The sequence below is a fragment of the Emydura macquarii genome, unplaced genomic scaffold (assembly GCF_026122565.2).
Source record: "Emydura macquarii macquarii isolate MOO-44397 ecotype Brisbane River unplaced genomic scaffold, CSIRO-AGI_Emac_v2 contig_2676, whole genome shotgun sequence".
Lineage (NCBI taxonomy): Eukaryota > Metazoa > Chordata > Testudines > Chelidae > Emydura > Emydura macquarii.
This window is the reverse complement of record NW_027132813.1, coordinates 23,853,182-23,879,246: the sequence shown is the minus strand read 5'-3', so window position 1 is coordinate 23,879,246 and position 26,065 is coordinate 23,853,182. Positions and strand designations below refer to the sequence as shown.

At 45.2% G+C, this 26,065-nt stretch overlaps 1 protein-coding gene across 2 annotated transcripts in view; it reads left to right on the top strand.

Moving 5' to 3' along the window:
• The window catches only part of THADA (THADA armadillo repeat containing), a 345,314-nt gene that overhangs the window by 274,483 nt on the left and 44,766 nt on the right, over positions 1-26,065 (top strand). For both annotated transcript variants that reach the window (XM_067565060.1, XM_067565061.1), the window contains exons 32-34: positions 7,100-7,512; positions 8,102-8,223; positions 22,666-22,738. In XM_067565060.1, coding sequence (XP_067421161.1) covers positions 7,100-7,512; positions 8,102-8,223; positions 22,666-22,738 — 608 coding nt within the window. The remainder of the gene's footprint in view (positions 1-7,099; positions 7,513-8,101; positions 8,224-22,665; positions 22,739-26,065) is intronic.

Here is a 26,065-nt window from a genome sequence, read left to right as displayed (position 1 = left end):
GAACACCTTGCATGCTAGGCGAATGGCCCTCAGCTCCTTCATGTTGATGTGCAGGTGCCTCTCCTCCCCCGACCAGAGCCCCTGAGTGCCTAGGCTGGCATTGATGTTGGCTCCCCATCCTACATCCGAAGCATCGGAAATTAAGGTGATCGACGGGACGAGTTCCCTGAATGGAACGCCCTTCATCACTGCCCTGGACATTCCCCATCCGTCTTAACCTCCCTAAACTGGTGGCAGAACTGTGACCACCCGATCCAATGGGTGTCTGCTCAGAACATATACCGAGGCCAACCATGCCTGAAGCGGTTTGAGCCACATGCGAGCTAGTCTCACTACATATGTGCAGGCCACCATGTGGCCTAACAGCTGTAGGCAGTACCTGGCTGTTGTCATGGGGCAGCGGTGCAGCTGGGAGATGATAGAGACCATCGCCTCGAAACGTGGCTGAGGCAGGAAGGCGTTGCATTGGGGTTAGTGTGGACTTCTGCTTGTTTATGAGTAGTCCCAGCCTGCTGTATGTGGAGCAAGTGAGGGTCACGCTCTCCTGCACTTGGGACCTGGACCTGTCCCTGATCAGTCAATCGTCTAGGTACGGGAAAATTTGCACACCTTTTTGTCTCAGGTGGGCAGCCACTACTGCCATGCACTTGGTGAACACCTTTGGACCCGAGGATAGGCCAAAGGGTAGGGCTGTGAACTGGTAATGGGAGCAAGACACCATGAAACGGAAAAAACGCCTGTGGCTGGGGAGGATAGACACATGGAAGTATGCGTCCTTGAGATCGAGGGCGGCATACCAGTCTCCTGGATCCAGGGAAGGGATTATGGAGGCTAGGGAGACCAGGAAAAACCTGAGTCGTTTGACATATTTGTTTAGACAACGCAGGTCTAATATGGGTCTCAGACCCCCCTTCGCCTTGGGGATGAGAAAGTACCTCGAATAGAACCTCTTCCCCCTTCTGCTTTGAGGGACCATTTCCACCACTCCTGTGTTGAGGAGGGTGTCCACCTCCTGCAAAAGGAGTTGCTCATGAGAGGGGTCCCTGAAGAGGGATGGAAGGGGGAGGGTTGTTGCGGGGTGGGGTGGCTGTAAACTGTTGGGCGTAGCTCCCTGAGACTATCCCAAGGACACAACGGTCCGAAGTGGTCTTTGCCCAAGCTGTTTAGGAAGGGACGGAGCGGATCCGGGAGAGCAGTCGGGGTGCCACCCTCGGATGCACTATCAAAATTGTCTCCTTTTGTTGCCTGTCCTCCTGGGGGGATCCTGCTGGGGAGCTGAGGATGAGCTAGGAGGCTGATTTCTTCTTTTAAACCCCCTATTCCTATCCCTATTCCTATAGGGTTGGAAAGACCTGGGCGGAGTCCTTGGCTGCTGCTGCTCCTGAGGCCTTGAGTAACGCCTGGAAAACTGGGGCGTGTAAAGGCCCAGAGAGTGAAGCATGGCCCTGGAGTCCCTCAGACCGTGCAGCTTCGCATTGGTCTGGTCCGAGAATAGGGCCGACCCATCCAAGGGGAGATCCTGAATAGCCTGCTGCATCTCCTGGGACAGGCCCAGGAATTGCAGCCACGAGCACCTTCTCATACATATGGTGGAGGCTATGGCCTTGCCCGCCGAGTCTGCAGCATCACAGGACATCTGGAACGCTGCCGTAGCTACCGCGGTTCCTTCCTCCATGATAGCACTAAAGTCTGCAGCCTTGTCCTGGGGCAGAGCCTCAATGAACCACCTGAGGGAGTCCCACATGTTGAAATTATATGTCCCAGGAAGGCCTGATGGTTGGCAGTCTTGAACTGCTGGCTTGCTGTGGAATAAATCTTTCTCCCAAACAAGTCCAGCTTCTTTCTGTCCTTGTTCTTGGGAGTTGACCCTGGCTGACCTTACGTGTCTTGCTGGTTAGCCACTTCTATTACCAGGGTTTCCGGGGCGGGGTGTGTGAATAAATACTCCAACCCCTCGGCCGCGACATAATATTTCTTCTCTGCCACTTTTGACTTAGGGGTGACTGAGGAGGGGTTTGCCACAGGGCCTTTACAATCTTAAGGATCCTTTCGTGGACTGGGAGGGCCACTCTCGCTGGGGCAGCCGCCAGCACATTGAAAATGCTATCTTCGGCCTCTTTTAACTCTTTCTTCTCCAACCCCAGTTGGAGGCCACTGTCTTGAGCAGCTCCTGGTGCGCCCTGAAATCCTCCAGTGTCGCCGAGTGGTCCCTGGAGACTGCCTCGTCAGGTGAGAAGGAAGAGGACTGCAGAGGTGCAGCCTGCGGGTGCGCCCCCTCGTGGCGAAGGGTTGTACCCGCTGAGGTTCTTTCCAGGGGGTCCGACTCCTCGTCTGAGGAGTGGTACCTATGGGCCTTCTCCTGTGCCGGAGGCACGGACTGCACCCCTGACAACATAATGAATACCCCAAGGGGCCCAACAAGGCCATTGTTGTGGCCATAGTCCCTGGGGCCAACCCGGGGATGACTGCGCCACAGACTGTGACACTTTGCGGGGGTGTTGGCTTGCCTGACAACTGTCCCCCCGGGAGACCCTGAGCCATCGTCATAGTGAGAGGCTGAGGACTGGCGGTGCTGTGTTCATCCTCAGTCCCGGGCACCCTTCCGTGCCGGGGACTGCCCTCTCAACGTCTCCGACCTGGAGGACGATAAGGACTGCCTCCGTCACCGCGATCAGTGCCGACAAGTGGGGGTGCACTCTGAAGAGCTTAGAGGTACCAGAGCGTCATCTCGGTACCGATGATTTCTGGTGCCGCTTGCTTTGCGGCCCTGAAGTCACTTTCGGTGACCGAGGTCGGCACCGCCCCAAACTCCTCGGTGGTGAGCCGGACTCCAGTGACCGGGTTCCGCATCGCGAACTCTGCAGTTTCGGGTCTTCATCTGGCGACTGGGTTCTGCACCATCTTGGTGAGGGCAAACTCATCGGTGCCGGGTCCTCCAACGGCGACCGGGTTCTGCACCGTCTAGGTACAGGCGAACTCCTCGGTGCTGGGGATCTGGAACGGGGGCTGTCTGAGCGCCGCCTGGCAGACCTCAACAGGTGCCACCTCCTGGCATGTGGTGCCTCCGGTTCAGGGGAGTGACTTCGGTGCCGTGAGGGAGACTCCACGTCCCGTGCCGGGGCAGGTCGACTTGACGACGTCGACCTGGAGCAACTACTGGGGGAGTGGCTCTGCTCTAGCCTCAGAGACTGTCCGGTGAGAGATCTTCCTCCCCGTACCGGGAATTTCCACCGCCATGCAGGGGGAGCCAACGCGGGTTTCCCCCATGACACTGGCCCCTTCTCCCTTGGTGGAGGGTGGGGCGGAGGTGGCGTAGGCATGGCCAACAAGGCTTTTGCCGCCTGAAAAGCCTCCGGTGTCGACGGCGTTGGCAAGGGCACTTTCCCACTCCCAGGAGTTGAGGGAGGCTCCCTGACCGGAGATGCAGGCACTGGAGAAGTCTCAACAGACCGGGTCCAGTGCATCTCCACTCGACCCTGCCCGTACCGACGGCGCAGGTAAGTGTCCGCGCTCTGCGCACTGCTTCTTCCTCTTCGGTGCCGGCAATGTTGCGCGGTGCTGTGTTGAGTGCGGTGCCCACGGTGCGCTCTGTACCATGGTCATGCTTGGTACCAAGGTGGAGCGGGTCAGCTCGGACGCTAGGCAGAGCGCTGCTTCCATCAGTAGGGCTTTCAACCGGATTTCTCGGTCCTTTTGAGTTCTCGGTTTGAAAGCCCTGCAGATCTTGCTCTTCTCTTTTCTGTGGGCTTCCCCCAAGCACTTAAGGCAGCAGTCCTGGGGGTCGCTGAGCAGGAAGGCCTTCCCACAGGAGGCACACGGCTTGAAGCCTGGGGACCAGAGCATGGGCCAGCCGTTCAAAGTCCCCGCAGGGATTTGCCTTATTTCTAACTACTCTTAACAGCACTTAACAACTACTTAACTAAATAAAGCTAACTTAGAATATCAAACAAGTCCAAACAAAGGGAATGGTACTTGTTGCGAGCAAGGCTAGTTCCAGCAACAGTCATGGGTGGAAAGAAGGAACTGGGAGGGGCATAGGGCCTGCAATGCCTTATATACCGCATCATGTGCGTGGGGTTCCAGGGGGCGCCGGAGCTGGCCCTATGAGCTCTGGTAAGGGGAAAAAAGTTCCGGGTAACTGTGCACGGAGGCGTGCACACATCTATAGTGGAATGGACATGAGCAAGCACTCGAAGAAGAATAAATATTTCCATGAAAGACTTGGAAAAATTTCTTCATGCTGAAGTTTTAAAACAAGAATATTTTCACTGTTTTGAGATAAGAAGTACTTCTTTTGTGTGGAGAAGAATGTTGGAGAGAATGTGGAGCATTGTTGGTATCCTAAGGCAAAGCAAGCATGCAAAGATATTACCAAATGGGGCTACTGGTCCTGTTATAAAGGTTTTCAATAGTAAAAGGACATTATTTGAAACATGAAGAATTAGGTCCAAATTATCCAATCTCCCACTATAGACAGGGAAGGTGGAAATCATCCAAATACTAGAAAAAGTGTCTGGTGTGTGCAGAAAAACGAGAGAGATGCCAGAATGGCAGTATCACCCTGAAACACGCAATGCCAGCCCCATAGGGTTTTGGCCCTACATTTTTGAGATGTCCGAATAATTCCCCTCATAATCTATGGGAGTTTACTCCATGAGGTTATGCTGTCCCTACAGCCTTGCAAAGTTGTAATGAAAGCCTACTGATAGGGTGTAAAATCTGCTCACCTTGTTGTACCATGACAAACATACGTGTGGCTGAAATATCATGGAGGACAGCTCTGAAGCAATCAGGGGACACAATCCCTCTAAAATTGAGGCTTCTTTCAGTTTCAGAACCAAAATGCTTAAACTTGAACCTTTTTCTTCATTTATATGATTGGTTTCTACAGTGCAGTGGTGTTCACTGATTCAGACCATGTGAAAATAATGACCTCAGAGACTACACCATGTAGAAAACAATCAAATGAGCCAGTTTAAAAATTACTGAATGTTGGCAGCTTTATGAATCTCTGTGTTATGTGTGAATGAAATTATATAACACCACCGTCTGTCTACAGGGATTTTAGAACATGTAAACTAATGAGAACTAATCAAATAAGAAGCCTAATTTCTTCAAACTTGTGTGCTCTGAGATAGAAGCCAGCTGCATTATCTGGAGGAGTTTTCGGTGGGGAGGAGAAGGCGGAGGGCCAAGGCAGGTTCCCTCTCCATCTCCTCGGGCTTTACAACTGCTTCAGACTACATCAAGGTGCAATATGAAAGAAAGACTATTATGAAAACATGGCTAATAGGACTAATGGATTATGTAACATGATTGAAACATCTTTCTTTTAGATATCATGTTTCTTTGAAACTTGTCCAAAATAGATCAGAAAATGCTTCCGATTTTAATTGTATGCTAGATAATGTATCACCATGTCAAGTTTATAAGTAAATGTCAAACAAATTAAGATGGCTTTAAAAGAAACATGATATGAAAAGGACAGGTTTATTAGTTGCAAATAGGAGGATTAGGAAAGTGTTTTCTTAACAGACCACAAGAATGGTAAGAAAAAATAATTATTATTTGTATTATTATTTTATGACAAGCATGAGAATTTTATGGCAATATTGTGACAGGTTTTTTTGGTAGTACACAACTAACTTTACAGAGTATAGTCCTATCCTATTGAATTATTCCATTTTCTAATAGAGAATGTAACCTAGTTTACTGCTTTCACACTTGTTTCTCTTCTAATGCATTTTGAGGAAAAACTGCAAATTCCCCCAACATTGGTTGACAGAATGCTATCTTCCTTATTGCAGAATAATAAAGGATAGGTTATATTTGGTTCAGAAAGTATCCTTATTCTCATTTTGCATTTGAACTCTGTAGTAAATATCCTGATATTCTTCCATGACTCATGCAGCTGCATGTGTTTAAAAGGGGAAAATTCATGGCATTTTTTCTAATATTTAACTGTTTCTTTTTGTGTCAAGTCTGCTAGCTTTGTAAGGGCCTGCTCCACTTCCATAGAGGTTATTGGGGATTTTTTCCATTAACTTTGATGGGCGTTAGATACAGACTGAATTAGACCTCAGTGACACCTCATTGACGTTGGTGGGTTTGCACAGGTGTAGATGATGGGAACATAGTAATTAATTCTGCTGATGCACAAGATTAAATAGAATTCAGCTCCTTCTCTCTTACCTATATTGCCACAGTAGGATTAACAGGAATAAAAGGCAGCAATTATTATTTTTGTCAGTAACCTCTGTAGATAAGGCTGAATGCACCCAAGGAGTTGATCAGTCAAGTAAAAAGGTGCCATTTTTACATTCACTTTTCAGAGAACAACCAGTCTTTAAGGATGGGACTTTCAAAGCTTCAGCATTGTCCTAATTCTGCTCTCACTGACTTCACCTGGGCAGGGCTGGCCAATGCAGAACGCTTTTAAAAATCCAGGCTGTGTTCAGTTTTGTGCCATTCTATCATGTATGAGACACAACTATATATTTGTAATTGGTTGATACTGCTTTTGATTTATCTGGCTTCCTACAGTGTCTGAAATAGGACTGATGAATGAATGTGTTAATCACTTCTTGTAACAATGGTGCAGTCCACAAAGATGTGTAACTGCATCAGTAACTTATAAGATGGTGACCCTCATTAAAAAGTATTTGGACAAAGAGAAATTGGGATATTTATACTGGAATATATATTTTATAATAGCAACTAATTGCTTTGTACCATTGGACAAAATATACAAATAATAACGTGCAAAGTACTATACCACTTTTAACGTTATTGTTTGAAGCCTTCATCCTAAACAGTTGAGAGATTTTAGTAGTATATTATGACAGTTTATAAAAATGTTTATTGTTTTGAGTTCTTAATCTTTAAATATAAATAAATATGACAAGGCATCCGTGACAGTAATTTTATAAATCAGATCACTTCAAAGCAAAAAAGGAAAATAACTTTGTTTTCACTTTAGTACCAGCTTTTATATTGAATGGCCATTTTTTCAAACCCAGGGTTTTTAAATACATGGAATGATTTAGTTGTCAAGAATACATGAATAATTTCCATTTGCTTTTTTTACATTATATTTTAGGAATAGAGTTATTTGGCTTTTGGGAGGAAATAAGTAAAGTTATCTCAGATTCTGAGCTGATGACAGGTATCCACTACTCCTCTGCAGTACCAGGATTCACACAGTATCTTCAGAGTATCACCAAACTTGCAATCTCTGTGCTCTCAGTGGCTGCAGATCCTGACATCTCAAACAGTAGTTCACCTGTTGCAGAGCAAATGATGAATCCTCCTTTGCTGGTGGTTCACCTGCTTCAATCTGATTTTCACGAAGTGCGTCTGCTGATGTTGGAAGCAGTGCTGCTATGGTTTAAGCAGATAAATTCTAAGCAACTTACAGAGGAAAAGAGAAGTCCATTGTCCGTACTCTCTGGTATGGAGGTGACTCTTCTTAGGATGGCTGTGAAGGAAAAGCATCCAGAATGTTTTTGCAAGGTAGGAACCATTCCGTTTTCTAAAGATCTGAAGTGTTTCCAGTAAGAATGTCTAATTCTTTTCAAAAGATGCTTCTGCTGTTTTTTTGAGCATGACTTTTTTGTATTATATTCAATTTTTTATATTATATTCTTGGATCTCTTCTTCTTAATATTAACCAGGAATTTTACTTTAATTTTGTAATAGTCAGAGGGCAAAAAGAGCCCATTTTCTTGCTTAAAAGTAAAACTTCCCCTTTCTGATATTTATAGCCCCATCACTTTTCTAGTTCTGCTGGGAACCTGCATTTTTTCACCACTCACTGTACATGAGTTAACAATTTGTTAGAAGTGAATCTGCATTTGAGAAGTAAATATAAAATACATGGACCAGTATTTATCTTACAGAAATTACAATATCATTTTAAAGCCCGTTACCCAGTTACTAGATATAGATGGGTAGATAGATCAATACATATTAATATAGTACTGATACATTTTAATAAAATAAAATTATCGTGATAAATTCCTTGCTGGTAAAACAGAAAAAAATACAGCTGGTGTCATGTTTCTTTACTTACCAGTATTTTGTTTGTGATTTATACATGCAGATACTAGAAATTCTTCACTGTATGGATCTCAGAAATGTGCTTCCAAGGACAGAACATTCTATAAAAATGAATCCAAAAGATTTCTTAAACTGGGCTATGAATATCACAAATGCCTCTGAAAGGTATAGTCTCCATCTTTGCATTTTACCAATCTACAAAAATATATGTTGTTTGCCATTTTAAACGAGTCTCTTCAGAATTGACAGAATCTTTAATGTGGAAAGAAATAATTCAGAACCCTTTTAGGTTGTACTTCAAGTAAACCCCAAACCTAAAAATAAAAAAAAATGAGCTTTTCTATTTACAAAATTGGTGGTTCACAGAAGTGAGGGGTTATTGCAGGGATCTAGGGAGCATGTGCTCCATATTTTTGCAGAAGTGTATCTGGATCTGAATTATCTAAAGTGGCCACAGACAAGGAAGCGAACATTCTATAAATGAGTGAACAATAATAAATTGGGAATTAGCAAGATGCTGCAGCTGTCAGATGGTGGGGTCAATGTATGTCATATGACACTTCTCAAATGGTAGTCAGTGAACACCATGCCATATACAATTACTTCACCCAAACAGACTCTGATTTGCACTGTGGCTTTCATTCATTTATGTAGATTAAAGATTCTATTCTACAGTTTCACATCTGTGCATCTACCTAGAAACTATCAAATTCTGTAGTACACAACAGTACAGTTTATAAGAAACTATACTGGTGATTTAAGATTTTTACTGGAATTGTAGGAATTGACAGGATTGCTCAGGGTTTTATCATTTTAGCAGCATGTCCAGAATACCTGGGACACAGCAGTATATTGCCATTGTGTAGCTGCTCTTGATAACATTCAGTTAATCTGTCACTTTAGATGTTTTTAAATTAGAGTAGCTGAGTGGAGCTGAGGAAATGGGACTCAGACTTCTTTCTCTTTAAACTCCTACAATGTTACAAATTGGGCTAAATATGAAAGAGGCTATCGAGATTTTAAAAGAGGGAAGGATTAACCCAAAGGCTACTAGTATTCTGTTTTATTGCTATTTTTTCACACTGATCACCTGGTTTTTTAACTATCTGTATAATTATAATGGCAAATTCTGGCCATCAGGCAAATACTAATTTCAAATGTTTTCTGAATGAACTGGAATCCCTTATACTTAAATACACACCTTCCGTTGAGTAAGTACAATACATACGAGTAAGTACAAACTGTGGTGCTCTCTTCCTTTTATTAGCTTCTAAGAACGTGTAAGATGAAGAGCTCCATGGTCCACATACGCGGGGTTCAGCTGAGCTGCACTGTACTTGGCACATGACCCAATTTGAGTGGATGGGCAAAAGTGTCTCAAAGCCAAGAGCCTTTAGGACTCTTAGAGGCAGTGTTTCAGAAAGGACTTGAAAGAGGAATAGGCATTTTAACTAGTAACTCAGATACCACTGTGTAATAATTATGGCAATAGTTTAGCTTTTTAATGGCAATCCCTGTAATTATTTGTTTCACAACAGTATATATTTTTTCATTATATTGATCTTATGAGCTTGCTACAGGATATGCAGATTGCTAAAAAGTTGTCAAAGTTTAAATGGATAAAGCTCTTAAATGAAACGTCCTGAAACCAAGGTTGTATGGCTACCACTGTTGAATGAAACTGTACAAGAAACCTTAATTATGGGTTCTTCTTCAAATATTGGTCCCTATGTGTATTCCACATAGGGGTATGCATGTGTGCCATGCATCCGAGTCTGGAAATTCTAACAAGCAGTGTCCAGTAGCCTGCACATGCGCAGTATATCTCCTTGTCACAACAGACAGTTGGGTCTTGGAAATTATCTATCAAGGATAATCCATCGATTCCTCTCCTCCCCCGCCCTCACAAAACTCCTTCCTGGTCCCTCTTCAGGAACTACTCTCACTAGGTGATTCTTTATCAAGAGGCAGACTCCCCCTTACAAAGAGGGGCAATAGAGTGCATCTCACTTCATTATAAGGGTGAGGGTTCTATTCCCCATATTTCCTAGTGCCCAAAAAAAACACAGGGTAGAGGTCCATTCTGGACCCATTCATATTTATTCAAAAGTTGAAATTCAGAATGGTTGTTAGCATCGATAGTCCCCTCCTTACAGGAGAGGATGTGGTTTGTGGCTCTCAACGTGAAGGATGCATACTTTCAGGTAGGCATTTATCCCTCCCACAGAAGCTTCCTGCAGTTTATGGTGGGTGAAGAACACGTCTAGTTCAGACTCCCTCCCTTTGGGCTAGCAACAGCACCCGCTGTATTTACAAAAGCTTTCTCTGTTGTGGCAGCCTATTATGGGACATCAGAGTTACACAGTTTTGCCATGTCTGGACAGTTGGCTCTTGGTAGGTTGTGCTTGCCAAGAGGAAAGTTGGCCACAGAGTTTCTGCTCCTTCTTTTAGCTGCTCTGGGCATCTGCACAAAGAAAGAAAAGTCCATTTTATCACCCACATGGATGATAAACTTCATCAGAGTGACACTGGATTCTGTTTCTGCACAATCTTTGCTTCCCACAGAATAGTTTCAGGTAATGAACAGCCTGATAGCTTGGATTACCTGCAGACCAAGAATTGCAGTCAGAGGATGCCCTTTGCTTTTTGGCCATATGACCTCATGCAGTGCCATTCTCCAGGCTTCATCTACGATGTCTACGTGCCTGGCTCCATTCGGCCTACTCACCAGACAAAGATCACATCAACTCCAGAGTGACTATTCCTGCCAGAGTGTCAGCTCCCTCACCTTGTTGCTGAACCTGGAGAGAGTGAGAATAGACATTCCTTTCAACACTGCCACTATCACCATCGTAACAGATGCTTCCCTTCTGGGTTGAGGTGCTCCCCTGAATAACAGCATTGCCAAGGTACTGGGACCCCACGGGAAGCAAGACTGCACATCAGTGCTAGAACTGAGGGCAGTCTGGCTGGCTTTCAGAGCCTTTCTCCTACTTATACATTCACTCCATATCCAAGTGATGTCATACAACATCACCACAATCTTTCGCATAAACAAACAGGACTGAGCAAAGTCTCTTCCACTTTGCTTGGAAGCAGTTAAGCTTTGAAACTGGCCATTCTTCTTCAAATAGTGTCCCTACGTGTGCTCTACTGTAGGTGTGTCTGTGCCCCTGCATTGCTGATTGGAAATTTTTGGTAGCAGTCCGTTCCACCCATGCATGCATTGCTCCCCACCAGCCATGAGGCTAGCCAGCGCGCCGGCATTCCCTACTCAGTTCTTTCTCAACCACCCCTTGCTAGAGATGGAGCTAATAGCTGTCCATTCCCAAATTGTTAATTCTCTTAGATTTACTAATTTAAGCTTCTTTTGAAGTTCACCTTTTCTTTTCTTTCTTCCACAATGGCTTTCGGTATTGGACTCTCCGCTGCTCAGTACTGGGGCCTGGTACCAAGTCCACCGGCAACCCTAGGCTCACCAGGAGCTTCCTGCTACACACCGCCTATATCATTGGCAGAATCAGAAAGTGAGCAAGAGGACCTAGTTTCCCATCACTCATCTCACCTGCTGTGGTGCCCAGTTCAACTACAAACAATGGGAATACCACCCCTCCGACCAGCCTCCATGGTTTGGGTAACTGTGGTTCCAACCACTGCGCCCTTTTCTGGGTCAGTGGCCATATTGGGACCCCTGGCAGGCCCAAAGGCAACAGAGACCCCATTTGCCCTTAATGAGGCTTTCCATTGGCAGAAAAGATACCTTCCTTCATCCGCTATCTCAAGGGCCTCTGGGCCCCCTGAATAGACAAGAGAGCAACCAGTAGATGAACCAGAAGAGGAGGAGGAGGTCACTCTTCAGACCCTGCATTGTTGCCAGACAAGACAGTGATGTCCTCTCCTCCATCTATGGCAGATGATTTAAAACTTTTTCAGAGGGTGGCAGACGCTCTTCAAATACTTCTACAAGACGTGGCTGAGTTGCATCATAAGCTGGTGGACATTTTACACTATTCCACAGCTTCCAAAGTTGTCCTCCCAATTAATGAGCCTTATTGGACCCTGCCAAGGTGATATGACAGACTTCCACATCTGCCCCTCCAACTTGCAAGAGAGCAGACAAGAAATACGTGCCAGCAAAGGGCACAGAGTTCCTATTTTCACACCCTTCCCCCAATTCGATCATCGTGGACTCAGTGAATTCCAAGGGACTCCAAAATCACTTTAAGTCCACACCTTATGATTGGGACTGCAAGCACCTGGACTTGTTTGGCAGGAAAGCTTATTCCTTGGCCACCCTCCAATTTAAAGTGGCAAACTACCAAACCCTATGGGTAAAATATGACTATCAAAGCTATGCAAAGATAAACTCCTTTATTGAACAGCTCCCCAATTCCCACAAGGAGCAATTTAAGGCCTTAGTTAATGAAGGCCAACTGGTGGCAAAGACATACCTCCATTTGGTACTCGATGCTGCCGATACAGCTGCTTGTTCCATATTGACCGCGGTTGTGATGAGAAGGTGTGACATTCTGCTCTGCAATCTGGACTGGTATATCGCTGTGTCACCCCAATCCCTCCACTACTAGGGCCCGACCTTCACTTTTCCTGCTATGTGAAGCGCCCACTCCTGGGTAAGCCCACACACAGCCTCCTACAAACAAGTGGTCCCTGTCTTAGTGAATGAGTGCTTCTGGCCAGCCACTCATCGGATTATCCAATGGTGTGACCCCCAGTCCCAGATGCAACCCTAGGAACTGCCATTTTGCAGAGTTAAGTGCTGCCCACTGGACTCTGCAAGCTCATTGGTTAGTCAATTTATGAAAGAAATTGATATGCACCAGCTCTGTCACTTTAAATGGGGTTTCTACACACACTCAAACCACATACACTGCTTTAGATAAAACAAACAAATAAGTTTATTAAGTACAGAAAGATTTTAAGTGATTATAAAATCGAGGAATGTAAGTCAGATTTGATCAGGAAGAAATAAAAGCAAATCCCATTCTAAACTAAGCTTAATACTTCCAGTAGCCAAAGTAGTACTTCCCAAAGTTAGATAACACTCACTACAGGCTAGTTGGTTGGCTCCAACCAGGCTCCCCCGTGCGCAGTCTTGATATTGTCTTGTAGATGGATTGCAAGAGAGAGCTCCAGAGACCAAAATGTCTCTACCTTTAACCTTTTCCTTCTCCACCCCCAGTGGTCAGGTGATTGGCAATGTCCAGCATGGTTTCCTCCACTTGAGTCAAATGAGCATCACTTTATCAGATGCCCAGGCCAGTCCATTGTTCCTGGAAGAGCTAGATTGTTTGATGCATGCCTTTGTGAGGCATGAACTCTCACTCTGCTTCCAGTGTTTGCCTGGATCTGCTCCAAACAATGTGAGACACACATTTGGGAATATTACATAGCAGAGCCTCATAAGCACACACATGACATTGCTACTATAACATACTACTATGACAATAATGTTCAGTATGTCATGAGCATTCCAAAAATACCTTACATGACATTCTTTGCATTAAACAATACACAGTTACACTATAAGGGTGAACATGACTGATATACAAATCACACCATAAGGGTGTACATGGAGTGCATTGTGTCACAGATGGGCCTCATGGTTTCTCCTCTCTGGCTTCCTCAAAGAGGTATAAGCGATGGTGGAGGACCTCCCGTTTGAGGGAGCAACACTGTTCGCTGAAAAGACTGATGCTTTCCTCCACACTTTAAAGAATTCAAGGGCCAGTATTAGGTCCCTCAGTATATACACTCTTGGGTACAAAAGAAAATACAACCTTCAGCTGCTGGTTAAGTCTTGTTTACAATACTCACCATCCTACTTATCTCAATACTCAACTCAATATGCTCAGAGGCCATATACGCCTCAGAGAAATAAGCCCAGGTTCCCCAGACAAAAGACGTTGGGATTTCAACAAGTCTCTTCCCAACCCTGCACCTCAAAGAGACAATTCTGATGGATTAGTCAGGGTGCCCATAAAACACTCTCCTTGCTGCCATTCCAGGCTGGAAAAGCTCAGAAGTTCAAGACGGTCACATTATCTACAATCATTCCAGCATTAGGAAAAGGGGGTTGGTTCTTAGCCCTTGACCTCCAAGACACATATTTCCACATCTCAATCATGCCAAGCCACAGGAGTTACCTCAGTTTTATGATAGGTCAGGACCCCCACCAATGCAAAGTACTCCCTTTCGGAGTCTCATTGGTCCCCAGATTATTCTCCAAGTCCTCTCAGTGGTGGCAGCCCACCTATGCTCTCAAGGCATCATGATTTACCCTTATCTCGACAGAGGCTAGAATTCATAGGAGCAGACCTCGATTCAGTTCGGGCGAGAGTGCTCCTCCCATGTCACAGATTCCTCGGTCTCTCCTCATTGATAGAGACAGTACAATACAGCCCCCAAATTAGGCAGACACTGCCTTCAGCTCCTGGGACATATGGTGGCAGGGACATTCGTGATAGCTCATGCCAGACTATGTATGAGGTGCTTCCAAGCTTGGTTCAATTCGGTTTACAGGCAGAACAGAGACGGTATAAACAAATTACTATCAATAACTGTTAGGAGAATGTGAAGAAAATAAAGTGAAAGACTAAATAATAATTTTGTTTTGGCCTTGCTTTTAACTGAGATTACTAGGATGCAAATGAAAAGGATGTGAGTGAAAGCATAAGGTTAATCTCACCTCCAAACAGAGTAAAAGTTTTGCCTTTCTGTAATGAGAGGAGATAAGGGAACAGATTCAAGCAGGAGTTGCTATAGTAACCCAGCAGCTGTGCGGGAGAGAGGTGTAAGGAAGAAGTGCTGAGACTGCGAGGAAGTAACCATGACCAACTGTAACCTCTCTCCCTAACCCCTTCCATGAGGTGTAAAGGAGTTAGTTCTAAAGCCCCCAGACTTAAGACCCTCCAAAACAGAACATGACCATATAGTGGAAGGGTGGTACCTACAGATATAATAAAGCCTACCAAGAAGAAGGAGGGGGGATGTAGGGCGCTCCATCGGCATATGGAGCCATAGTTAGGGAAAGAGGGAGTTCTATGGGTGCATAGAGCTATGATGAAGGGGGAAGGGAACTCTATCAGTGTTGTTCCGACAGGTTAATGATCCCCGAGAGTCAATAATGAGTCGGCTAGTAATTAACTGGATTTTATTATAAAACAACAGAGATAATATAGAATTTTACCTATTTATACACATTTAAACAAACAGTTAACTACAATACACAAGCTAATATGATGGAATATTAAACAGACAGATAACTGCAAGGCACAGACTAATTTTAAAGAGACAGTTAACTGCGAGTCACAGATGAAGGAATGTTAAACAGACAGCTCGCTGCAGAGCACGGGCTGATAATTAACTCCTTACCACCCAGACGATAAGGGGACACAGCATAATAAACGCAAGAACTCGAACTCGGCTGGCAAAAATATGATTCGCGCTCGGGGGGGACACGGGAGCGGGAGAGTCCGGACCAGGTGATCAGGCTGCTAGATCGGGAAGGCTCTCAGCGGGGGCTTGGGAAAGACCCCTTTTTATGGGCTAAATGGGACATGAATGGTTAACTGATTGGTCAGAGATGCAGCAAGGGATGGGACTATGGGCTTCGTGCCAGCACCGGATTGGCCGGGGGACACTTGCAATAAGTTTAGTTTCCTGGTTGCTGTTAAGTTTCGTTTCCCATGGTCAGTTAAGTTTCGTTTCCCATATATGACGTGGGAGCCGAAGGCACAGCCGATCACATAGGAATACCCTAATAAGGTCAGGTCGTGGGTTGACTGTTAGCACCGAATGGGTGGGGGGGCGAGGGGTGGTCATGGCAGAATTGGTGCAGCGACAGGTGTATAGAGATAAGCCCGACTGGTGCGAAGGGCTTAGAAATACAGTTATCGGAAGGAAGCCCAACTGGTGTTTAGGGTTGTAATCTTATGCTTTCTTGTCTAACCCCAATAAACCCATTGCATTGCCTTGAGACTGGATTCTGGACTGTTGCTGTCTGGGGCATTGTGTCTGGGAACTGAGAGGGAAAGAACCGAGGAGTCCTAACAATACCCACCAGGGTCAAACAATCTCTGGATTGGTGGAAGGACCAGTAAACATCTGTGTGGTTATCTCTTTTGCCCAGCCGTCCCTATCATTATTCCTGCCTACTGATGTATCCCTCATAGGATAGGGTGCGCATCTCAATGGCAGCACAACGCAGGACAAATGGTCCTCAACCAAGGCATGCCTCCATATCAACCTGCTCGAACTCAAAACGGTCAGAAACACATGTGATTGCTTCCTTCTGCTGATGGAAGGCACACACACAAGGATTATGATGGACAACATGGTCTGCATGTATTACATAAACCAACAAAGAGGTGCCAAATCACACTCCCTATGCACGGAAGCACTAAAACCAAGGAATTGGTGCATCGCCCATAATATATTAATATCCGTGACCTACCTACTGGGAATATACAACACAACAGCAGACAGTCTGAGCCACAAATTCACTCATGAACACAAATGGGAGATAGATTTGGTAATACTCCACAATATATTTTTGGCTATGGGGGACTCCAACAATAGACCTGTTCGCCACTTACCAGAACAGGAAATGCCTACAGTGTTGTTCCAGAGCGGGAATCAGACATCACTCCATGGGAGCCGCTCTCTTCCTCTATGGGATGAAAGTCTCCTATAGGCCTTTCCTCCATTCCCTCTGTTACTTGAAAGTCCTACTAAAGATAAAAAGGGAGAAAGCAACCCTCTTGCTGATTGCCCCCACACAGCCCACACCTGTCCTTACCTGTCACAGCTGGCACTATGCCCACCGATTACTCTGCGAACCACTCCGGGCCTTCTATCACAGAACAGGAGACAAACTCTCCATCCCAATCTGCGGGTCCTATGACTCAAAGCATGGCTCCTTCATGGTTCCAACACACAGAGAAATCCTGCTCTGATGAGGTACGGAAAGTATTGCTGCATAGTAGAAAGGGAAATACTCATCGTACCTACCTGCAGAAATGGAAGCGATTTCCAAGTATGGTGCCAACCCAAGGGTGTCACTCCAAATGCAGCCACACTATCATTAGTCCTGGACTATCTGTTAACTCTCAAGAAATCAGGACTCTCTGATTGCTCACTAAAGGTTTGCACCAGATGGAAGGATGCTCCAACTTCTCCCATCCAACTACAAAGAGGTTTCTCAAAGACATAGCGAACCTCTTCCCACAGTCCAGATTTCCCACTTCTCAGTGGGACCTCAACCTGGTGCTAAAAGGACTTACTAGACCACCATTTGAACCCATGGCCACGTGTTTTTTAACTTACCTGTTCATGAAAACAGCGTTCCTCATCACCATCACTTCAGCCAGAAGAATAGGGGAAATAGCAGCTCTGATGGCACATTCCCCCTTCATGTTGTTCTTCTCTGACAAGGTCACACTTAGACCACACCCGAAGTTCATTCCTAAAGTGACTTCAGCATTGCACTTAAATCGACTTATTCAGCTTCTAGCCTTTTATCCCAAGTCTCATAAGGATAGCAGAGAAGCTATCCTCCATATGCTTAAATATATAGTGCTAAAACATGCTAATCCTAAAACGTGGAGAGATGAAGAGTTTTTAAAATGGAGTAATTTAAGATGTCAGGGAATTGGTATTAAATATTTTAAAAATGATTGTGTAAGTAATTCGTTTTTAAAATATCCTTGCTTGGCCAGATCCTCCTCTCTGATTGCGGCATTGCAAACGAGAGCGAATGTTTTTCCCACCAGGGAAGCTCTAGCAAGAGGACGGAAGATGGAGGAAGAGTTATGTAGATGGTGTGGTAAGGTCAAAGAGACAATTCCTCATATCTCTGGTCAGTGCATAAAAATGAAAGAAGCAAGAATTAAAAGACATAATAGAATAGTTAAAGCACTAATTGATAAAGTAGGAAATAAAGGATGTAAAATTTGGATTGAACCTTACCTTCATAATAAAGAAGGGAAGTTGAGAAAACCCGACCTCATTATTGAAAAGGAAGGAGTGGTAGCCATTGTGGATGTCACAGTTAGATGGGAAGACAACGCTGACAGTGTGGAGGCAGCCCACATTGAGAAGGAGGCATACTACTCTGAGTTGGAGGAGGAGGTGCTGCAGCTCACTGGTGGGAAGATCATCCACTTCTTTGGATTTGTGGTTGGGGCGAGAGGTAAATGGAGTGAAAGAAATGATGAAATTTTTAAAATTTTAGGTATTGATAAATTTAAAAGTTTTAAAGAAAGTGTGTGCAGACTTGCTATGTATGCTACAACGGATATGTTGGCTCTTTTTAGCGATAAACAGTGAACCCGAACATTCATTTCGTGTATCCTGTGGATTTTAGATATATTTTAGATATAGATATATTTATTCTCCATATTTTAAATTTTATCAGTGGGCTTTAGTTTTCATACTATTGACCTGTTGACTATGTTTAACTGTCCTTTCATGTAATTTAATTTAATTTTAAAATTAATTGAATAATAAATATTACTTATAGGTTAGATCTTGATTTTAGATTATCTTAGCTACTGAATACTAGATTGGACGGCGGACTGGCCGCATAGTAACCAGGAAAGGGCAGGTATTTACGCCTGTACAAATAAGGAGAGCATCAGCTTTCTATTTGGAAAGGACAGAAGCATTCAGAAAATCCCTGAGACTTTTCCTTTTTATTGTGGACAAATCAAAGGGGGAAATAGCGATTTCAGCCCAAAGGTTGTCTAAGTGGGTCTCAGGTTGTATTAGACTGTTACCAACTATGTAAGGCAACATCCCCATCTTCAATACATACCCAATCTACAATGTCGATCTCCTCCTCAATTGCCTTCGCCAAGGTATCCCTATGTCAGAAATGTTCAGAGCAGCTACTTGGGCATCTGCACACACTTTGGGAGAAAACTAATCTATTTTGGGGGATTCAGCTGCAGATGCCAAATTCAGTGCCACTGGACTATCATCCATAACAGAATCAACTCCAAAGTCCCAGCCTCAGTGGTGGGCACTGAGTCACCTACAGTGGAGCAACCATAGACACACTACTTGAAGAAGAATTTACTTACCTTGTGCAGTAACGATGGTTCTTCAAGATGTGTGTCCCTATGGGTACTCCATGACCCACCCTCTTCCCCTCTACTTTGGAGTTCAATTAGTTGGCCCTGTGGTAGAGAAGGAACTGAGGCGGGATTCCCGTGCGCTCAGGCTAGTCTCGTGGCTGGTGGGGAGCAGCGAATGCACGGGCGGTATGGACTGCTACCAAAAATCTCTGATCAGCAGCACAGGGGTGCAGACACCTACAGTGGAGCATCAAAAGGGGGACACATATTGAATAACCATCGTTTTGCACAAGGTGAGTAACTTCTTCATCAGAAACCGTATTACTGTCCTAGCCATATTCCTCCCAGGTGCTTAGTACTCTTTAGCAGACAATGTAAGCAGGCACTTTTCTGAAGACTATGGGAGGTTCATGACTTTGTCCTGAATGAAATATTCACTTAGTAGAGTACATCTCAATGGAATCTCTTTGCATTCCAAATCAGCAGAAAGCTTCCCTTGTACTGCTTCAGAGAATCTATGGGCCACAGCTCCCACAGTGACACGCTCCTGTTGTCATGGACAAACAATCTCAGATATGCCTTTCCTGCTTTGTCCTGCTACCACAGGTCCTGAGAAAGATCTGTCACAACAGGGCCAGAATGATTTGCCTAGCTCCCAATTGGCCCAAGCAGTTTTGGTGCCCAGAGCACCTGAAAATATCAGTTCACTTCTCCCAATCAGGATCTGCCACTTCCCGGACCTCCTAACTCAGGAGTGGGGGTAGAATCACATACCCCAATCTGGACTTGCTCCATCTTATGGCATATTGCATGGATGGGCATTAGAAATAGAACACTCCAGTTCAGCATCTGTTCAGGCTATCCTTACACAAAGTAGGAAAGTTTCAACTAGGCTCTGCTACCTAGCTAAATAAAAATGTATCTCTACTTGGGTGTAGCATAATCAACCTTCTCCAGGCATTGCAGATATTCTTGTGACTTTAGTTTTCCTGTCTCCAAAAACTGTGGCCTTCCCATTAATGAGCTGCAAATCCATCTTGCAGTGATTAGTGCCTTCCTCCCTCCATTAGATGGACCCTGTTTTCACCCACCCAACTACAGTAAGATTCATGAGGGACCTAATCAGGACCATTCCACCAGTGGTCAAACCTACATCTCAATGGACCTCAGTCTTGTCCTGTCAGCCCTCACCAGACCACTGTTAGAACCTTCGGTGACATGTTCCATGTCTCACCTGGCCACGAAAGTTGCATGTTTAGTTGCTAGACAGACAAGTTAGGTGAGGTAATATCTTTTATTGGACCAACTTCTGTTAGTGAGAGAGACAAGCTTTTGGGCCACACAGAGCTCTTCCTCAGGTGTGAAAAAAGTACTCCCAATGTCACAGCAAAATTAAAGATAAAACAGATTGTTTAGCATAAGTAATTAGCACATACTGTAAGGGACAATTCAAGGTAGAGAAGCCCGTTAACACCTCTGCAGTCATAGGACAAAAAGAAGGGGTTAGTGAGTTAGAAACTGTTGTAATAAACTATAAATCCAGTGTGTCTGTTCAGTCCATGATTTTTAGAGTCTAGCAGAGTAATGAATTTAAGCTCTCATGCTCATCTTTTAAAAGTGTTGTGTTGGTTCCCTTTGAGGATGAGTATTGATAGGTCAGACATCGGGAGTCATTCCCAGACCTGAAGAAGAGCTCTGTGTGGCTTAAAATCTTGTCTCTCTGACCAACAGAAGTCGGTCCAATAAAAGATATGACCTCACCCACCTTGTCTCTTTTGTATTCTGGGACTTACTTACATAACTACAACTACACTGAATACAACAGGTTTTAGTTGCTATCACTTCAGCCAGGAGGATGAGTGAATTGAGAGCTCTCATGGCAGACCCTTTTTATATGGTTTTTCACAAGGAAAAGATATCCCTTCATCTCCATCCTAAATTCCTCCCCAAGGTTATTTCTGAATTCCATGTCAACCAACATATCCACTTACCTGTATTATTTCCAAAATCCCATGCTTTTACTAAAGAAAAGAGACTTAATTTCCTTGATCTCAGATCTGTGCATTCTATCTGCAAAGGACTAAACCTTTCAGAAAATCACGAAGACTTTTACTTGCCATAGCAGAAAAATCACAAGGTCAAGCAATATCCACAGCAGAGGTCTGAACTCATGCATAATATCTAGTGAACGTGTGGATGGCACTCCAGGATACAGCAGTGGGAACTGCAGTCTTTGGTGCAGGTCTTGTTGCCAGCTTCCTCCCACTCCCCACTCTAGTCTGAGCACTACTTGTCAATCACCCACATATAGAATACACATAGGGAACAGCACTCAAAGAAATGGAATTTACTTACCTATAACTGGAGGTTCTTTGAAATGTGTGGCTCCTATCTGCATTCTGCTATCCACCCTCTGTCCCCTTTGCTCTGCATCTTGTTGGATTAGTGATAAGAAAAGGAACTAGGTAGCCATCAGCCTACACTGCCTCTTATGCCCTCAATCAGTAACAAAAGGAAATCTCTTGCGCAAGAGCAGGCCAACGGACATTGCTTGTTAGAATTCCTGGACTTGGGCGCATGGCACCCATGTTGACCCACATGTGGAATACAGATAGGGACCACACATCTCGAAGAACTCCGAGGTGCAAATAAGTAACCTCCATTTATGCCTACACTAGCTCACTAGCTTTTTTTCCCCCCCCTTAAATTCCTTCCGTTCTACTATCACAATGTAGTTGCCAATCTACCAATGCATGCAACAGTGAAAATAATTGTCAAGACTCACTGCCAGCATTTCAATTGTGGTATCATCTGACCCTGTTAGGTGATTTTGTGGTTAAAATGCAGGCAGTTGATCTACACCAGTACTTCCACCATTTCTAGCACTGGTGGAAGGGCAACGGTAGGACTCTTCATGGAAACTGCGGGTGTAGATAAAACTTTCAAAGGTCTATGCTTCATTTATCACTTGAAAGAACTTGAAAGAATAATACTGTCTTTGTATGTTGACTTGAAATCTGCATATGTATGTGTTATGTATACTCTAAAGGACGTGGCTAGGAAGAAAATAGGTACTAGGGAAGTTGAAAGAACAGTTTATATCCATTTGCATATTAACTTTAAATGGAACAAAAACTGAGAACTGTAAAGACCTTTGTGTGCTCAGTTTGCAAGCTAACCTTTAAAAAAAAAACCCTGTTTGAACATGATAAATACCTAATTGTATCATGATACAAGCAGGTTTATATTCATGAAACACAAAATTCTCATGACTAAACCAAAAAAACAAATGTTGTTTCTCATCTGGATGTGTGTTCAGGTGCTGAACATTCATAACAGATTAGACTGGGTTGGGTTTCAAGCTGGCTGCAGCTAACAGCATTTAATGTGTTCAGCAAGTGAGAAGGTATTTTAATATTTGCTGCCAGTGATGATTACCAAGTGTTTTTCGATGTGATTCTGTGGCAAAATGTACTGTGTTAATTATGTCTTCTTTACTGCATTTTTACAGCATTGAAATTCAAAGTGTAGCTCTCAAATTAGCCTCAAAGTTGGTCATCCATCTTGTACAGAATTGCCAAGAGGTAAAGAGATTTGTTTCTCAATCCCAAGCATATTACTTTTTAATGTTTTGTTAGTTTTCTTTATTATGATAGAAGGAATGAATAGTTTTCCTTAAATAGAAATCCCTTTAACATCCTTTTGATTTAATTGTGCCTGTAGTATTAGTTGCTTTTTGTTACGTTAGTGTATCTCTCCCTCTGTACACACTGCCACATTATGAACTGGAAGCCATATCAACATCATTTTAATATTTCATTCTCTCAGTAAGTTGAACTTGAGTATATAAAAGCATCTTTTCAGTGCTAGTGGATTCAATGTGTATCTGACTTCTGATTTTCATCTTTTATGGTGAGTTTTATTGTCTTCATTAACAGACACTCTTCTGTGGAGAGAAAAAATAATTAACATGCATCTTGAATCCAGTAATCACTCACATAGCTCAAAGTATAATGTATTTCTGGGAAGCTAATTTTGAGAATCAAATTTCGGAGAAAAAGGAAATGCAAAGCTATGACTGCTGCCCTTCCCATCCCCAGCATATGCAATATCACCTGCTATATGCCTGAGACCTTGAGTCACCTTATAAGAACAACAGGCGGAGCTATGTACAGAGACACAGACTTAACTGCCTTTTAATATTAATGTTTAAAATACTAAAGAGAGGTAATAAGTCCTCATAATGTTCTCTGCTCTTATAAATATTATAAATCTGTAAACTGTAGATTATATACAGATATTTCACCCAGAGGATTTACATCAATTATGAATTGGTAATCTGCAAATCCATAATATATACAGAACAATGCTATCTGTCAAGTGTGTGTGTGTGTGTGTGTGTGTGTGTGTGTGTGTTTGTGTGCAGATAGCTGTAGATTGTTAGGTTATTTTTAAAACATGTATTGAAATATCATAATTTTTTCATTGCAAAAATATTCCATGTACAGTAATTGCTTTTCTAAATGGAAAACTTTTTAAAAATATACCAGAATATCCAGCAGTAGTAGTCTATACTGTGTGTGCTAATGGCCTGCAGTGTGTCATTTAAAAAAAAAAAGAAGAATTGAAACAATGATTCTTCTTTGAGTGCTTGCTCATGTTCATTCCACTATAAAAGTGTGCATGCCTCAATGCATGGTTCCTGGAACTTTTTTCCCCTTAGCAGATCCTGTAGGGCCGGCTCCGACGCCCACTGGAGCCCCACGCACATGCTGCGGTATATGAGATGCTGCCGGCCCTACGCCTCCTCAGTTCTTTCTTTCCACCCATGATGGTTGCTGGAACTAGCCTTCCTCGCAGCAAGTACTATTCCCCTTGTTTGAACTTGTTTGTTATTCTAAGTTAGTTTTAGTTAGTTAAGTAGTTGTTAAGTGTAGTTAGATAAGGCAAGTCCCTGCGGAGACTTAGAGCGGCCGGGCCATGCCCCGGTCACCGGGCTTCAAGTCGTGTGCCTCCTGCGGGAAGGCCTTCCCGCTCAGCGACCCCCACGACCACTATCTTAAGTGCTTGGGGGAAGCCCACAAGAAAGAGAAATGTAAGATCTGCAGGGCTTTTAAACTGAGGACTCAGAAGGACTGAGAGATCTGGCTGAAAGCCCTGCTGATGGAGGCAGCGCTCCACCTGGCGTCTGAGCTGGCCCGCTCCACCTCGGCTCCGAGCGTGACCTTGGTGCAGAGCGCACCGCCGGTACCGACCTCGACTCGGCACCATGCAACATCGCCAGCACCAAAGAGGAGCAGCGCGCGGAACACAGACACTCCCCTGCGCCGTCAGTATGGACAGGGTCCAGTATGGAGATGCACCGGAGCCAGCCCATTGAGTCTTCGGTGCCTGCATCTGTGGTCAGGGAGCCTCTCCTGACTCCTGGGAGTGGGAGAGTGCCCCTGCCAATGCCATCAACACCGGAGGCTTTTCAGGCGGCAAGAGCCTTGTTGGCCTTGCCTATGCCATCTCCGCCCTCACCCCACTGGCCGAGGCAAAAGGGGCTGGTGTCATGGGGGAAACCCGCGTTGGGTCCCCCTGAAGGGCAGTGGAGATCCCCGGTACGGGGAGGAAGATCTCCTGCTGGACGGCCTCTGAGGGTAGAGCAGAGCCGCTCCCCCAGCAGTCGCTCCAGGTCGGCGTCGTTGAGCCGACCTGCTCCGGCACAGGACGTGGAGTCTCCCACTTGGCGCCATCGTTGATCCCCAGCACCAGAGACAGCGCATGCCAGGAGGCGGCACTGGTCGAGGTCTGCCAGGCAGCGCTCGGACAGCTCCTGTTTCAGATCCCCGGCACCGAGGAGTTCTCCCTTACCCAGATGGCGCAGAACCCAGTCACCATTGGAGGACCCAGCACCGCACAGTCCACAACGCGGAACCCGGTCGCTGGAGTCCGGCTCGGCTCCGAGGAGTTCAGAGCGGCGCCAACCTCGGTCACTGAAGGTGTCTGCAGAGCTGCAAGGCAAGCAGCACCAGAAATCATAGGTACCGAAATGACGCTCCAGTACCTCTAGCTCTTGGGAGCGCACCTCCGTTCATCGGCACCACTAGTGGCAACGGAGGCAGTCCTCATTATCCTCCAGGTCAGAGGCGTCGAGAGAGCAGTCCCTGGCATGAAAGGGCACCCAGGACCGAGGACGGGCACGGCACTGCCGGTCCGGTGACTTGGGGTCTCCCGGGGGGGGGGACAGTCGTCAGGAGAGCTGACTCCCCCACAAAGCATCACAGCCTGTGGCGCAGTCAGCCCCAGGTTGGCCCCAGGGTCAATGGACGCAACAATGGCCTTGTTGGGCCCTTTGGGGTATCCAGATGGGGCCAGGACCCCAATCCCTTATGTCATCGGGGGTGCAGTCCGTGCCTCTGGCACAGAAGAAGGCCCATAGACACCATTTCTCGGACGAGGTGTCGGACCCCATGGAAGGACCCTCAACAGGTGCAACCCTTCGCCACGAGGAGGCTTACCCTCAGGATGTGCCTCGGCATTCCTCTTCCTCCTCACCGGACGAGTCAGTCTCCCGGAACCACTTGGCGTCATGGGAGGATTTCAGGGCGCGCAGGAGCTGCTCAAGAGGGTGGCCTCTAACTTGGCACTGGAGGTGAAGGAGTTAGAAGAGGCTGAAGATAGCCTCTTTAATGTGCTGGCAGCAACTGCCCCAGCGAGAGTAGCCCTCCCAGTCCTTAAGATTGTAAAGGCCCTGTGGCAAACTACTTCCTTGGTTGCCCCTTCGTCAAAGGTGGCCAAGAAAAAATATTACATCCCGGCCGAGGGGTTAGAGTATTTGTTCACTCACCCTGCCCTGGGAAGCTTGGTGGTAGACGCGGCTAAGTAGTGAGACAGAAAAGGTCAGCCACGGTCCATTCCCAAGAACA